The sequence below is a fragment of the Malania oleifera genome, chromosome 11 (assembly GCF_029873635.1).
Source record: "Malania oleifera isolate guangnan ecotype guangnan chromosome 11, ASM2987363v1, whole genome shotgun sequence".
Taxonomy (NCBI): Eukaryota; Viridiplantae; Streptophyta; class Magnoliopsida; order Santalales; family Ximeniaceae; genus Malania; species Malania oleifera.
The window spans coordinates 60,130,519-60,147,891 of record NC_080427.1 but is presented as its reverse complement, the minus strand read 5'-3'; the positions used below and the strand labels follow the sequence as shown (position 1 = coordinate 60,147,891).

At 34.4% G+C, this 17,373-nt stretch overlaps 1 protein-coding gene across 6 annotated transcripts; it reads right to left on the bottom strand.

Moving 5' to 3' along the window:
- Positions 1-558: 558 nt before the first annotated feature.
- Positions 559-17,182, bottom strand: LOC131167984 (uncharacterized). Of its 6 annotated transcripts, XM_058127101.1 has the most exons (12): positions 16,921-17,139; positions 16,753-16,831; positions 16,430-16,607; positions 16,124-16,264; positions 12,602-12,760; positions 7,031-7,117; positions 6,545-6,634; positions 5,729-5,821; positions 5,506-5,649; positions 4,771-4,878; positions 1,147-1,198; positions 559-1,047 (listed from the first exon to the last, which is right to left on the bottom strand). In XM_058127101.1, exons 4-12 carry the CDS (start codon positions 16,220-16,222, stop codon positions 1,013-1,015), a joined length of 867 nt encoding a protein of 288 aa, XP_057983084.1. In that variant the 5' UTR covers positions 16,223-16,264; positions 16,430-16,607; positions 16,753-16,831; positions 16,921-17,139; the 3' UTR covers positions 559-1,012. The 6 variants fall into 6 exon arrangements, with proteins under 6 accessions (XP_057983084.1, XP_057983083.1, XP_057983085.1 ...); XM_058127100.1 differs by lacking the exon at positions 16,430-16,607 and having other exon boundaries at positions 16,788-16,831; XM_058127102.1 differs by lacking the exons at positions 16,430-16,607; positions 16,753-16,831 and having other exon boundaries at positions 16,921-17,182.
- Positions 17,183-17,373: the final 191 nt, after the last annotated feature.

The window sequence follows — 17,373 nt, the reverse complement described above, 5'->3', positions numbered from 1 at the left end:
CAATCAAGATTTCATTTTATTTTTTTATTATTCCATTCCATTCTACAAACCAAGCATAACATAAATGTCACCATATGTTGTCGTTTTTGCTCAATGCTTACTAAATTTTTCTGCTCTTCTATGCTAGATGCCTCCACCTTGGAAACATGTTCATGTGTTGTCTTTTTCTCCTTTTAAAACCTCCTCTATTTGTAACAGAGGTAGACATGGTATGTGTACGTGTTGATGGATTAAACTAGCACATATCCACAAGCTTTCAAGTGATCCTTATTGAGTAGGAATATGAATGGGGCAACAATTTTCTTCCTTACAGCAAAATGCTCTGCCTCTAAGAAGTACAATTTTTTTTTCAACACCATGAAAACAATACAATTTTTCTTAACATCAGGCAAGTAATGCTGTTCCTGATATATTTGAAAGTGTAAATCCAACTGCCTCATCGCTCTAATGCAAGATGTAAGAACATCAGTTGCATAACCACTCGGTGGCAGACCCATCAAATGTGCCTAAACAAACAATGACTCATCTTTTGTCAAACTCATCCCTGCAAAGCACTGCTTGAAGCCCCAAGGAGTGGATTTAATTGCACAACTAGACTTTGCTAGTCATAACATGGATTCATTGGAAGACACAGTAAACATAATATTGAATTCCAGAGTACTGATAAAATAAGTTCTACAGACCTACACATTTTCTTCAGCAAGTTAAAAACATTCTCACCCCCTTAAACTAAATGTTGACGATTCTTGACCGCGAATATTCCTCAAGCCAGCAATGCCAACCGCAAAACAGGAAGCTTGAAGATGTGAATGCATCATACTTTATATCGTCCTTGAACAAAAGCGTATTCCCTTGAACGCTTCTTAATCTCACCTTAACATGTTCCATATACTCCACTTCCCAAAGGACAGAAGGATTTTGGAACCAATAACAGCAATGCTACATATGGCTGGCACCCAAGTTCTGTCAAGAACCATCATAAGTCAATGGCTGACCCTTTTATGCATTTGGGCTACTTCAAGTGAAAATCCTCTTGAATTTCACCATCTGCACAGAGCATGAGATCCATCAGACTTACTGAAGGAAAAGCAGGAAATGGAATAAAACGGAGACTTTAAAAAATCAGTAGAGCCCAGTGGTCCTCACCCCTAAGGTTTATGGCTAGATTTGCTTGAGCATCCGCTTCAGAATTATATTCCTTGAAAGGTACAGAAGGACATTCAAATGAAATATAAAAAGGCAAGGCAGAGACAAGAAAATTACCATTAACTTAACAGCAATATAAAGACACTGTAAGAAGCTTTATTATTTGAAAATAAGCAGATTTTCCATCAATTACATTAAAAAAACAATGGCAGTCGCATCATGATAGATTCCCAACGTTTACTATGGAATCTAGAATTTAATATTTATCTGTATCAGTGATTTAAAAGGCGAAATTGAGGCGCGCCTTGAGGCGATTTGGGCCTAAAACGCCCTAAGGCGTAAGTGAAAATGTGTAATTCCACAAAGGTGCCTCAGGTGAGAAGGTGTACACATCAGGTATAAAGGCTCGCCTTTTTATGCCTCAAATGTCAAGGCGTATGCCTTTTGGGATTCTTGGTTTAAAACATAAATTAAAAAACCCAGAACCTGAACCCACCTAAAACCCTATCCTCCCTCTCTCCCATGAAGCTTCTTCTCTTCTGCTCCCTCGACAAAGCCTCCAATCTTCTCCTCTCTCGACGATTCCTCTCGACGAAGCTTCAAATCTCTTGAAAAAGTCTCCAGTCATCTCCGACGAGTCGACGAAACTTCCATAGCTTTCCTCTAGCTCCTTCTCCCTCTCCAACGACTCGATGGAGCTTCCGTAGCTTTCCTCCAGCTCTTTCTCCCTCTGACAATTCCTCCAAGCTTCTCGTCTCTCTCCAACGAGCCGTGGACCCTTCCAATTTGATCTGCCTATGAACTTTGTTCATGTAGTTTTATATTCTTAGAAATTAGTGGATGATGCTTTAATTTGGCTTTTTCTATGCTTTAATACATGCTTATTTTTTAACATGTATTATTTGTGTTTGTTATCTAAAATTGGCTTATATGATATTTAAAATTTATGTTTTTATTTTTTTCTCCATTATTCTAAAATTCTTCTCATTTTGTTACTATGTATAAATTGATTTTATTTATTAATTATTTAATAAAATACAGTCCAAAATGCTTACGCCCAACGCCTTGAGGCTTACGCCTCGCCTCAAGGAGGGTAAAACGCCTCACCTTACGCCTTCGCCTTTTAAAACACTGATCTGTATCAAGATCAAGTGAGCAAGAACAAGAATCAAATCAAATAGCCAGCCATCAAGTGCATAAAGCATGTTTGGAAACATGAGTTTGAGCCTTTGGATTTGAATTTGTGTGGATTTTAATAGAACTTGACCCAATTTTGTATCGATCTTTGCTTAAATCCGCACAATTCTAATTTGAGTGTATTAATAGAATAGCGAAAATCAAAGCTCAAATTATGGGCAGTAAACTTGACTATTGAAATACAATATCTTAAAAATAATAATTGGTAATGCCATTCAAACAAGTTTCAAGAAGGCTGATAATGAGAGCATGCAGCCACAAAATGACAGCTACTAGAAACAGTAAAGACCCCACAGACTTGCCTCCATTATGGACCTACAAACTTATGAGGTGGAAGTCCTAAAAGATCAGTAATCACAACATGAAGATATATGGAACCAAATGGTAGTTATCAACGATGGTTTAATAACTGATCTGACACTAATGAACCCTGATAACCAAGTCTTGAGAGTGCAGCACCAGGAAAAAGAGAAGGAACATAATACATTTGTTTTAAAAAACAAAAGAAACACAGGTGGGATTTTGTAAATATATCTACAGCCATATTAGATAATAAGTTGCCCCTTTGGTCAGCTATATCACAAAACCATACTTGACAAAACATTAAGCCTTCAAAAAATAGCAGTATGGGGAACAGCCAAGGTTTGCAAATTCCTAAGCAGCAGGGGTGAACATCTGAAAAGACTCAAGTTGTTAATCCATAAAGAAAAATGGAGCACTGAGCCACCCGTTTCTTGTTAGGGAATAAATAAATAAATAAATAATAGCCATTAAGTATTCATAAAAAGCCAACACAGCCAAGATCAGCATCATAAAAACAACAATGCTCGAAAATAACTTCAAATACATTTTCTAGCAAGAAGATTCAGAAAGTTTAAAGATGGTTTGCTTAAACAGAAATCCAGAAGCAACAAATATCCATAAATTTGTTAAATTCACAAAAGATCTCTTCAAGAAAAAATAAGAGGGTAAACATCTTTTGTAAGTTAATGCAGGTTTCATGGGGTGGAGGGGACAGCATACAAGAAATATATTTCCAACAGCATTTGCTGGTGAATGACCATGGCCTTTAATAATCACCATGAGTAACTTCACGGCATTGGCTCCGATTCTTTAGAAAAAAGACAAAATTATAGTCATTTTGTGTTTAAATGTAACGATATGACAAGTATTTGGGTCTGAAAGACATAATAATCAACACGCCCACATATATTTCCAAACCAATGAAAACATGCATGTTCCATAACAAGAAATTCCATAGCACTATTGAATGCACATGTAGGGCTCCAGGCTCACCGAGAAGCCTCCAAAAGACTGAAAACAGCTAGACATGTATGAGTGCATTCACCACTCAATGACATGAAAATGATTTTTGAGGTATACGTCCTTCATGTACAAATTCTCTATCTTTTGGCAGAGCATTTGAAATGAGAGTATATTATTTGTACGCCAAATGAAATAGTAATAATCTCTGATATGTGTATGCTTGCTCCTGAATTTCAAGAAATAACATGATCCATTTTTTTCATCATTTTTTAAGCGCTTATTTCATAAAGTTTCATATGCCTTCTTGTTCGTCAGTTTTTAATGTATGTTCAGATACCCCATATTGTTAATAGGTTATAGTAGCACGTGAATACCAAAACTGATATCACTATCAGAAATATAAAAATTAGGTTATAGTAGCACATGAACATAGAAACCAATATCACTATCACAAATATAAAAATAAATTTCCTAGCTTATTAAACTTTTTCAGATCAACAAAATAGGGGAGAATATATACACACAAACACACACAAAAAAAGGCGTCCTCGGCCCACAAGGCTCCCCAATTTGCAAGGGTAGGAGGCAGGTTGTCACAGTGCAGCCTTACCCCTGCTTCCATGCAGAAGGGCTGTTTCCTTGGACTCAAACCTATGAGCAACTGAGCACAAAGGAGCAACCTTACCCATGACCGTAACCATATATGTTTACATATATACACATATTCATCAGAGCTAAATCCTTAACAATGCATGAATTTGATTTCCTCAATCCAGAAATTGTGAGACTAGAACTGAGTTATATATCAGATATGTTCAAAAATAAAGAGTCTTGCCAGCATCTCCCCACCCAGGTCTCTGAACCCAAAACACCCACCACCGAAACCCCCCCTCCCCAGTGCACAAAACAAAACACACACACACGCAAAATCCCAAGTTAATAAAAAGTTGAAGAAATGCAGGCTTGCATCACCCACCAAAGAGAAAGAAGTCCTCACCTCTATCATAGCAACAGGAGTTCTGTTTTGCTAAATCTATACTTCAAAAATATTATTTACCGAGTTTTTAAGACCACAGTTATATAAAAATTTGAAAAACCCTTGGAAGCATATTATATTTTAGTGCACAACTTCAAAGAACATGCGGGATTATCTGGGCATACCCTAAGAATGTGACTGATTTGGAATGATAAAAATTTATCCTTGACCTCCTTCACTTCCTTACACAAGTTGGCCATGTTCTGTTTCTTAGTTTTCCATATTCCCTGAACCTGTAAAAGGGAAATCATCAAATGAAACCAATATATAGTATGTGAAAACAAAAAGCGTAAAAGTCACAGAATGAAACCAAAGAGTCATGGAGACTAATCTAACACCATATAAATAAAGTTAATATGCAGGCCATTTATTGGAGAGGGAGTTAAGAAATTTTTTAAGATTAGGGGCAATGGTGTATCAGACTCTTTCAGCTTATGATAACCAAGTGCATGAATGGGTTCCATTTTTTGTTAGGTTTATCATGGATATATTAAATTATTAAGGGTAGATATAGTTCCCAGAACCCCAATGGTGTGGGAACTTTGTGCATTAGGGGTTACATTTTTTATTTTCTTTTCATATCTTCGCTGTGTACTATAATATTTCTCAGGGTCCGGTTCACACTTCACCAGCTTTATAACTGCCTCATTTTAAAACTTCCAAACTCAAGTCAGATAATAGCGATTTACTCCCACAGTTCAGGTTTTAAACTTCACTCTAAGAGCAACAAATATTACCATTAATATATAGACTATAGAGAGGGGATCTGCAAGTTTCTTATTAGTAAAGAATATCAAGCACCAGAAGATATATACAAGGGGAAAAAAGAAAGTGGTGTTATTAGAAATTAAATAATGAACCTGCATGCAGACAAGGTTGGAGTCCCCACGAACGTTAATGTGTTGAAATCCTTTCTTAAGAGCACACTTTAACCCTAAAAGCAGGCCTCTATATTCAGCAACATTATTAGTTGCAATGCCCACACCTTCACGCAACCGATATACCTGTCATAACAGGAATAAGAACTACAAAAGAAAGAATAGTCGCCAAAACTCATGTTGTATAGGTCAAGCAACTGCATACCAGACTTCCATCCCCAGCACGCAGCACAGCTCCTGCACCAGCAGGGCCAGGATTGCCTTTTGAAGCACCATCAAACTCGACAATACAGGTGGACTGTGCATGTACAGAGACTCATACTTAGAGTTGCACATGTATCTATATTGGGATACAAGTTCTTACCAACAAACAACAAACATATGTACACAGACACAAATAAACAAGCTTGCACCAGTTGGTTCTTAAATGCATCCTAAAATGTACAAAAGAAGAATAATTTCCACCCTAATTGTTGGACATGTTGATGGGGAGGGCATCATTGTTTACTCCCAGCATTATTTGATAATGGTGAAATTCATGGAAATTAGATGCATTTTTTTTATGGAAGATACGTTTTCAAATACATATATCTAATTCGTGGAATTTGAACCCGAAATACAAAATTTCAACTTAAAATTTACAAAAGCACCAAAATTAATTCCATGCATGGTATTTGGGAGTATGGACTACAGAGTTCAAGTGTAAGATTTGGACTTGTATAAAATTGTGGGTAAATGGGAAAAATGTAATACAATATTGTATGGAATATTTTCAAATTTCATAAAACTGTAACAACTCCATCCTACCCACTGCATTTTCAGATTCCTATAATAAACTGGAGTTATTTCATGGGCATACACACAAAAAGTTACATAAAAATATGCCAACTCCATCCTACCTAATGCATTTTCAGATTCCTATAATAAACTGGAGTTATTTCATGTGCATACACACAAAAAGTTACATACAAATATGCCTAACAGTAGCAAGTAGCAGAAGGCTACCATAGCAGCAACTTACACCATTAGAAGGAGGTGCTTGAGTGTCGATGCAAGTCCCTAATTTCACATGGTTTACTGGAGTGCTTGTTGAAGATGACCCAACCAAATCCTGTACAACATACAAAAAATGAGACACAGAAAAGTGATGCTGAATATAATCAAGCCCAGTATGCAATATTAGGTCTTCATAACTAATATGTCAACTTCCATGCATACACCCGTGCAAAACAAAATTGTTGCAATGTCTAAAACATTAGCATTAAAAATTCTTAAAAAAAACAGGCTATGTGGCTGTTAAAAGAGCAAATCTTCCATGTTTTTAGTGAAGATAGAAATCATCAAGCCAAAGCTACAACGTCATCATATGATTTCAGTAGAAGTTTTTCTTTGAACTACATCACATGCTTCCATATATAAATTCTTTGAATTGAACTTTAATTATGGACAGACCACATTCAGAAACAATATACCCTGAATAAAACATGCACTATTTATCCTAACTTACAACTTTTCCTGACCCAAACACCCGCAATCTCTTCCGAGGAGGATCTTGGTTAGGCACAGGCACTTTTCCCTGTGAAGAATCCAGTTGCTGAAAGCCAACAAAAAATTTTAAAAAATATGATAAATAATTTACAGACAAGAATCGCTTAATTTTCTGCAGATGCCTTCTTGTGTTCAGCACTTCCACAAGACACACTATGAAATGAAATAAAAGATGGTGTGATGACATTATGAATGAACACAGATAAGGCCTAGCACTGTTCAGCAAAAGGGCTAGGCATAATATTACACATGTTATTGGATATAACAATTATTTTTTAAAAACAATCACTTATATTCAATGATCTACTCTCCAACTATAAGCAATTTCAGACAGTACACAATCTTTTTTTTTTTCTGATAAAAAAAAAAAATTCATTAATAGAGAAGCTAGAAAATTACAGAGTGGAGGATAAATAATCTCGTAAAAATAAAAAACCAAAAAAATCACATGAGAAGCCCTTTCCAATCCCACTGGAGACACTATACAATCTTGACATTGTCAAAAGAGTGGATTTCCATGAAGGGGGCAAGGTCTGGATGTCATAAGACTGACAGAGTGAAGCACATTAACAAAGCATGCTTTCAGAACTATCATAAACATGGCCTTTGATATCCCAAGCATGACACACTGATGCAGCCAGCATGGAGAAGCAATTGTATTTTTGTTTTCTTATATTTCTGGCATTATATTAGGATCATAGTTTCTTATCTTACAAGCATTGTAAACCTATAAAAAGCCTATTAGTGTTTATTTAGACTTCGAATTTATTTATTGTATGTTGGACATAAGTGCCTGATATCACAACAGACTCTGATCTGTTGCAGCCATCAGTATTTATGACAAGGTTCAGTTTTCACTCAAATTTCTGCGGCTGTTACTGTTTGACAAAGTTGTCTGCGAGGTTTCAATTATCAACAAGGTTGTTTGCAACTTCCCACTAAACTAGTTGGGTTCACAATCTTAGCTTAAATCATCATGCACTGCCTCTGATTTGCCTCCGTCTCCACAGCTTGCATTGATCCATAGTCCTTCACTTTCTATCCCAACCACCACCTACATGCAGCACCGCCGCTAGCAACACATTCTGCTCTCAGCCACTCCAACCTTTGCTCACCATCAGAATCAAAATTTTTTAAAAGAAAACAAAAATTTAAAAATCCCCACTGACCTGAATCCCAAATCTTTCACTGCAATCATAAATCATTGTGGCCAGGAAAAAAATTTAAAAAAAAAAAAAATTGCAGCACCAACCCAGCCCTTGCTGAATTTCAGATGAATTGAAGTCTTCATTGAGAGTAAAGATACAAATAAACCAAGTCATTCATGAGCAGCTTGGTAGCTCAGCTCGGTAAGGGCTTGGTCAGGACTGTCCAGTTACATAAATGAGTCTCAAACTTATTTTTTATACTCATTTAATAAAAAAATCAGAGCGTGAGAAAGATAAGCTTGGCTCATTTTTGGCTCATTTATAGGGTCATTAGCCTCCTTTAGAAGCTCATTAGCCCAAATAGGAGTAGCCGTAGAGATGTCAGTATGCAGCCCACTTAATCTCTCTCTCTCTCTCTTAGTGGTTGTCAATTCATCCCCCATTTCCCAAATTCCAATTTGAGGAACCTAACCCTAAATTTTTACTTGGAGTACTGAAAGCTAAGATAGAAGAATTGCAAGCTCATTCAGCCTCAGAAGTTGCAATAGCTGATAGCATAGAATGATGTTGTTATGGCAACATCATACTATTCCACAGTCATGTCTACATGTGCCCATTTCATACATTTATCAAATAAACTTGTGTTTCAATAAAATTATATAGCTCAATAGCAAGCAGAATTTGGATTAAACTCAGTCATACTTCAATGAGCATGCTTGAACAAGTAGGCTTGAGGTTGGTTAAACTTTTAATTGAGAAGCTTGAACAAGGTAAAGGTCCGCCAATCTTAATTCAAACTCATTAAATACTTTAATGAACACGCTTCAACAAGTACATTAAAAGTCAGTTTGAGCTTGAGTCGAGAATAAGGTTGGTTAAGCTTGAACATGGTAAAGCTTTGATCAGTTCGAATCATTCAGAGTAAGTTGACTTGTCATTGCTGAAACAAGTCGAATAGAGCACTTATCATCAATTCCTTCTCCTCACTGCCTTCAATTTTCAATAATGGTGATTCTTGCAGGTTAGTGGTAACCATTGACATGAGGTTCAAAATCATCAAGGAAGCTGAAACAAAGACCCTCCTCCATCATAGTCAAAGCAACTAAAAGCATAGTGTCACAATTGCACATTGGGCAAGTAATAGGGAGATCTTGGCCACATAAGGATGTTTAGGGTTCAACTCAAGATCTTACATTTGGTATCGGAGCCATCCTTCAAATCCTATGTGGAGGTCTAGGTCCCACATACATGTGGGCCACTTGGAAAGGGAATCAAAGATCATATGGGAGTGTGTCTTGATCCTACATCAGGCATGAACCTTGTGAGGCAACTCCTTTTATGGAACAAAACTATGATGCCCAGCCAAAGCAGACACTACCTCATTGGGGATGAGCGAGGTATTTAGGCATAACCCTAACTCATTTTCATTTTCATCAAAGAAAAGAGGAATTTAAAAGATATAGAACAATTGGATCATACCAAACTAGGCCACTTAGGCCAATTAGACCAAACTATCTAAACCAACCAAACAACAACAAAAAAAAATGGGCGATAAAGGAAGAACTTGATCTTAGCTCACAAAGTAGCTCAACTATATGAACATATAAGCTTACAAGAATGCAAATCCATGAAATAATGTCTCAAGTAGCTTCTCTCAATTTTCTACTCTCTTCTCCATTTTTTTATCGAGACCAAAAATGAAAGGAAGCATTGCATATTGATGTTCCTTCTGACAGCTTGAATATTGCTCATGTCCATAACACTCTACCTATTGAATAGCGGTCTCTTTGCTTGTTCAAAGGGAAGATCCAAAGATTTTATTTTATTGGTTCAATCAAATAAAAAATATCTTTATTGATCATAGTGTTTGGACTAGAAGAAAACGTTGGTATGGCAATTATTTGTCTCAAGGGCCTTGCATGTACCAAGTGGCATAGGCTGGTTCATCAACGCACATCGCTCCAACTACTAAGCGGAGTCTCATACAACATATGATGGAAGAAAAAATTATCCCTGTCAAATGCAAGTGAGAGATGTTACAAGTAAAGAGAGGCTATACGCTTCTTCCAAAAGAAGAAAAACAGAGAGAAACCTTACGAGGCTATCAGCCTTGATATATCTATGGTGTGCTTACAGTCTACTAAAACCAACACACATCTCTTTTTACATTGTTGGGCGACACAACAGCCATGATTTTCTCTATTTTTGGTGAAATGTGAGTGGCCAACCTTGTGGTGTCTGAAATCTCGTTGAAGTATTGGGGTTTTGGAAAGAGCAAGGATTTTTTTTTTGTTTTTTTTTTGTTGGGGGGGGGGAGGGGAGAGGGGGAGGTACTTTTTTATACTTGTTCATGGGATAGAGTAGGTTTTTTTTTTTTGGCTCTATTTTGGGCAAACTTTTTGGGAATTTCATTGCCTGACCTCAAAAGGGACCAGAGACCAGCCCTTTTGTGATTGTTTATGTTGATCACAAGAGAACATCTTGTCCTCCAAAGCTCATGTTTTTGTTTCTTTCAAATGAATGAATTTTTCTTTGTTCGTCCGTTCAAGCAAGAAACGTATTTTCAGATGGGGGCATTGACTCAACATGATAAAGATGCTGATGCATAAACACTTGAGCTTCACAAATTGGTTGCTCAATGTTCATTTGATGAAGATGAATAAGGATGCATCATTTGGAAGACTGGAGGATTTTTTTATGGATTATGCATTGAGTTGCAAATCCTTTGACTTCCATTTCATTGAACAAGCCTCTGCCTTTGCTGGGACTGCTTAGACAAAGAGTAATATTGGAAGGATACTCGTAAGAAAATGTTAATTCCACATGAGATGGATTCCATTAGTAATGAGAATTTGGAATATCACATATTGATCAATCAAAGAGAGATTCAACAACTAAAAGAAAGATCGATTCTTTGGGATTCTTCCTTTCTTCAAATGGAACGAACAAAGATAGAATCAGAAAGCCATCCAAATAAGCAGGTTGAACACTTTCCATCAACTGCTATAATTGTGGGCAAAAAGGATACTGTTATTGCAATTATCCTACAAAACTCATGTTGCCATAGTGGGTACCACTGAACATATGGAACCCGAGCCTAAAACTGAGAGCTTCACTGGTGATGAGATAGTGAATGCACTCGAGCATTCCTGGGATGAAGATGACAAGGGTTATGTTAGCCAGCACAAATCTCCACTTCAACTCAAGCCCAAGTTCTTTATTCAACTGTGTAGATTGATACAATCACCATGGAGAAGTATTCTGTTTCTGTTTTTTATGGTATCTCATTAGGGTTATAATCTTTAAAATTTCAGGATTTTATGTAGGAAATTGGTATTTTATTTTTCTTGGGGACCTTTTGGTATCACAGTCAAAAACTAGAAAAACGAAAACTAAAAACCAGAAACAGAAACTAAAAACTAGAAACCAATAGCCTATTTGGTTAACATTTATAAAACTAATAAATATTAAAAACTTAATTTAATATTCTCATTTTCATCTTTAAATCAAATAATAATATAAAATATGATTAAAATAACAAAATTACAAATAATACACATCAAAAAAATCACTATAGTAAAAATTAAATTTATTATAATTATTTAATGTAACTACTTTCCAAATTTACTTTATTATAAAAATTTTAATGGACATGACAATTGAAAAATAGCAAAAGTATTTTATAATTAGCTTTATTATTATTTTTTGAAATCTACATATATTTTTCTTTTAATTATATTAAAATTCATATGATTATTTAATTTTGATTTTAATTTAAAAGTGTATAAAATGAATAATTTAATTCAAAAAAACTATTTTTGTATATTAAAAATTTTGACAATAGGTGGTCAAAACAAATGAAAACCATAAAATTTGGTTTTCAATTTTTTGGCAAACAATAGAAAATTGGCAACAGAAACAGAAAACTGACAACACAAACAAACGCATTTTTATAATCTATTTCTTCACTGAGAAGAAACAAAAACAAAAAATAGAAAACAACAGTGATACAAAACATGCCCTTAGGTTTTTAAAAGTAGTTTTCTTATCTTCGAAGCACTGAAAGCCTTTAAAGGCCCCTATTTATTAGTTACAATGCAGATTTGAACTACGATGGTTTTATGTTGGACATTGTCCCCCCATCACATACTCATTCACTAACCAAGCAAGTAATAAGGAATAATCCAAAAATCTGTTCTCTTTTCTCAACACCTCAATCATTTATATCAATTGAGTTCACCACAAAAATGCAGTTAGAATATAACCAAAATGACTTATTTACATTATTAAAAAAAAAAGGAGCATGGCCAAAAGCTGAAATAGACTTATTCTTTTTTTCAATTAAAGAGTGTTAAAAGGAATAAGGTGCATAATTATCTAACCTGAAAAGGGCAAGGAACAAGTGCCCCAAAAAGATTATCTTTAACATTGTTGACGCTAATAGAATAAGTAGCATTCTTGAGCCCATGTGAGACAAGGTATTCCTCAGATTCTCTAGGCAAACGATACCCTTTATATACAGCTAAAGATGAATCGCGTACCTGTAATGAAAATGAAAAAATATTTCCAGTCATTAGTCAAAGATCTAGAAACAAAAACAACCTTATTGCATCCATATGGAGTCTTCTAGAACAGTTTTATTGAACAGCAGAAAATATTTGGCTATTTTGAAGGTATTTGAGTTAGTTTCAGGACTTAAAATTAATTTAGGGTCTGTTTGGAATCATTGTTGTTTTATGTTTTCTGTTCATGTCTCTCTATAGTGAAAAAACAGATTATAAAAATGCATTTATTTCTATTGTCATTTTTCTGTTTCTGTTGCTGGTTTTCAAATGTTTGCCAAAAAACTTAAAACCAAATAAACTGAAAACCAAATTTTATGGTTTTCAGTTGTTTTGGCAACCTATTGCCAAAAATTTTAATATCCAGAAATAATTTTTTTGGATTAAATTATTCATTTTATACATTTTTAAATTAAAATCAAAATTAAATGATCATATGAATTTAAATATAATTAAAAGAAATATATATATATAAATTTCAAAAAATAATAATAATCCAATTACAAAATACTTTTACTATTTTTTAGTAGTCATGTTCAATAAATTTTTATTGTAAAGTAAATTTTAAAAGTAGAATAATTAATTAAAATACTTATAATAAATTTTATTTTTATTATAGTAATTTTCTAAATCTGTATTATTTGTAATTTTATTATTTTAATCATATTCCTATAATAGTTTGATTTAAAGATGAAAATGAGCATTTTTTAATTGAAATTTTAATTTATGTTAGTTTTATAAATGTTAACCACACAAGTTGCTAGTTTCTAGTTTTTAGTTTCTGTTTTGGTTTTTGGCTTTCGTTTCTAGTTTTTGTTTCTCTACTTTTTGCCAGTAATACAAAGGCCCTTTAGGTAAATGTGATATAGCTGCAACTTATTTTAGTCCAGAGGTGACATCTAGGTCTAATTTTTTTTGTGGGTTGTTTGCAGTGTGGCCTTTGACCTATTTAGGAGTTCCATTAGGTGGGAATCCTCATTCGATGATATTTTGGTATCAAATGATGTGTCCAAACATTTTGATGGGTGAAAGGGTTTCCTCTTCTCTTTACAAGGCCACATTACTTTAATCCAATCTTTTCTCCGATTCCCCCTATATTGGGGTGAAAGGGTTTGCTCTTCTCTTTGGAAGGTCACATTACTTAAGCCAACCTTTTCTTCAATTCCACTGCATTGGGAGCAGCTAGAAAACTTGAGCCTTTGGTCAGTGATGGATGAGAGAAGGGATCATCATGTAAGTTGGGAAGTTTTCTGTAGGTCTACCGAAGAGGGGTGCTCAAGTTTCAGTAATTTGGCATCTAGATGCATCACTTTCATGGGCAACAAGGCAAGTGCCTATGATGCTTTCCTTTATTTTTGGCATACAATTATTAAAGTAAACATGATTTCCAAGAGAATGGATGGGATGTTAATATTGCAGCTAAAGTTTCTGAAAGCCCATGGAAGTTTATTAACAACAAACAAAAACAATCGAAATACTCTTGCATATGGAAGGGAACATGCAGCTAAACAATCCTCTCGTATACGGAATACTCTCTCACTTGTTTTCCCATCAAATCCTTTTAGGACATTTATTAAGTTTATAAATTGAAGCTTCTCATTGGTTTAGAGGTTTTGTACCTCGTTTCTGCATGAGCAGGAAATCTTCAAACAGGTTGAATAGAACAATAAATGAAAATAAACAAACATATGTTTATTAACAGCTATCTAACTTAAAAATGAAAATAAACATATGTTCTAATAGTTTTTTTAATTTGTTTCAATTTTGAGAATATTAAGGGATCATTTAATCTTGTTGTCAAAAATTATGAAAATGAAAAACAAAAAAGAAAACTAAAAACTAAAAATAAAAGATGAAAACCAAAAACTAACAACTTCCAAAGTTGAAACAAATTAAAACCAAATTGAACACATGCTCATTTTGTCCTTGAATCAAATAAATTTTAAAAATATGTAAAATAACAAAAATTCAAAAGAATACAAATTAAAAATACTATCATAAAAAAATAAATTATTATAATTATTTAACTTAAGGCTTGGTTTGTTGTTTGCTGTCGTTGTTTATTTTACTTTAGTGATTTGAAGATTTGGCTTGGGGATTCTTCTCGTTTGTTTTCCACAAAAACTTTTCTTGCCCAGTTGTTGAAAAGGTCAAACTCTTCTATTTTTCACCCTTTGAACCATTTTATTTGGAAGGCCTAGGTTCCTTATAAGATCAGGGCTTTACTGTGGATTCTGACCCTTAATAGGCTTAATACTAATTACTGCAATTGAGGAGACCTTATAAAGCCATAAGTCCAAATATTTGTGTCATGTGTTTGGAGACCAACGAGACAAGTGATCACTTGTTTCTACGTTGTAGGGTGGCTAGGCAGCTTTGGGCTTTTCTTTTTTCAGTCTTTGAGGAGATGCTGGTGATTCTTGAGATTGTTGATGTTTTCCTAATGGTACTATACAAAGGATTGTGGAGGAGTAGCCAAGGGTAAAAAATTTATGGAGATGTGCAGTTTCTGGCATTTTTAGGACTCTATGGACCCAAAGGAATGCAAGGGCTTTCAACAGCAATATAAATTCTGTGCAAAAGAAATAGAGTTATTTTCAGGGCTTCTTTTTGGGCTCATTCTTTGGGTTTACTTCAAGGAATGTTGTTCTCAAATCTTCAAAGGGATTGGAAAGGGGCTTTGTTGTAATTGCATTTTTTGCTTTTGGTTTTTTTTGAGTTACAAGAGTTTTTTATCCTCATTTCCATGTAATTCTTTTTTCTATACATTAATGAATATTCCTTTTCTATCAAAAGATAATTATTTTACTTATCTATTACATTTCAAAACTCACTTTTAGTGTTGCTAGAGCAATACTATTGTACATTACAATTGAAAAATAGTATTAAAAAAAATTCAAATTACTTCTAATAATTTTTTTCAAATTTTTAAAAAATTTATTGACATCTTTATTTTAATTCACATAATCATGTTATTTCAATTATAAATTAAAAATAAAAATAAAACAAATGATTTAATAAAAAAATTTAATTTTGTATATTAAAGTAATGTTATAACAAGTTGCCAAAACAATTGAAAACTCTCTCTCTCTCTCTCTCAGTTTTTATGAAAACAGCTAGAAATATAGCATTAGCAACATAACAAGTGCATTCTCATTATCTATCATTCCACACAAAACTGAAAACGAAAATAGTACCAAACTGTCCCTAAGTTCTAATTTATTAATTTTAATTTTTGGTTTTGGATTCTAATTTCCATTTTCATATTTTTGACAGCATAACAACTCATTTTCTTCCAAAAAGTGCTTAGCAAATAATAAAGCAAGGGTATTAAAGGATTACAGAAGATCCAGCTTGAGCCAGGCAATCGCTTAAACTGTTGTAGACAGCAATAATATCCCCCTTCCACACAACGTAAAAAGCATCCTTCTCTTCATTCATTGCGGCCCAACACCAACTTCAGCCACCGAAGAAAACGTTCTCCTGCACAGAGTATAGCAGCACAACCATAAAGTTTGGTTTGTGTAGACTGCAAGCGTGTAAACAACACCAAATTCAGAATAACACATACTTGGCAGTTCCTTGGACGATGATGCATTTGGAAGGTTAATGAAAAAAAAAACATTTCTAATAACTTAGTAAAATTACTTTAAAATTTTGCGCTTGAATTTGGACTTGTGATGATTAGATACAATTTCGCACTGCATTTTGTCCAAATCCACACAAACCCAAATCCATGGTCCCAATTCTAATCTCCCAAATACAAGTTTAATATCAACAAATACCAGAACTCAGAAAAACGCTGCTTGGCTGCCAAGAAAATGAACTAAAACACAAGAAAAAGGAATCAAAATCAGAACCTCCTTAGCTCAGTTCCCCTACTCACATTCAACAGAGAGAGAGAGAGAGAACCCATAAAAAAAAAACAGTTTTGCAGAATTATTTGATCAAGTCTAGTTCACTGTTTTTACATTACAGACCACAACCTTCCCTTCGGTCTATGTACCAGAGATTTCTAGACATCCAAACGGAGCACGATTGAGCAAAACCCTAAAAATCAAAAAGTAAAAGAAACAAAGAATCGCAAATCAATCTTAGCTAAACTGGGAAAATGATGAAGAGAGAAACCCTTGTTTTACCTGCACAATCAATCACCGAGCACCACAGAGTAAGCTAGAGAGAGAGAGAGTGAGAGGCAAGTAACGATCTCTAGCACAGATGTTTGGAGGATTAAGAAAAATGGAAGGGGGTGTAGGCTGGAAAGTAAAGGAGGATGCCGAAACCCAAAAAGGAAGAAAGGGTGCTGAGTATTTGACAGTAGACGTTGAGACGTTTCGCAGCTTTCGCTTATTTGTCAGTCTCACATTTTAACAGAGGACTGACCATTGCGTCGGAGATATCATCTCCCACTGCATTTTTATTTTTATTTTATTTTTATCTATTTTACTCCAGCTTGAAGCCTCTTAAATAATTATTTATTTCGAAAATATTTTTTTTATAAATATTTGTGCCAATAAATAATATTTAAATATGAAATAAGTATATTTTTAAACTATTTTTATTTTTAAAAAATTAAGAATGTTCTGAAAAAA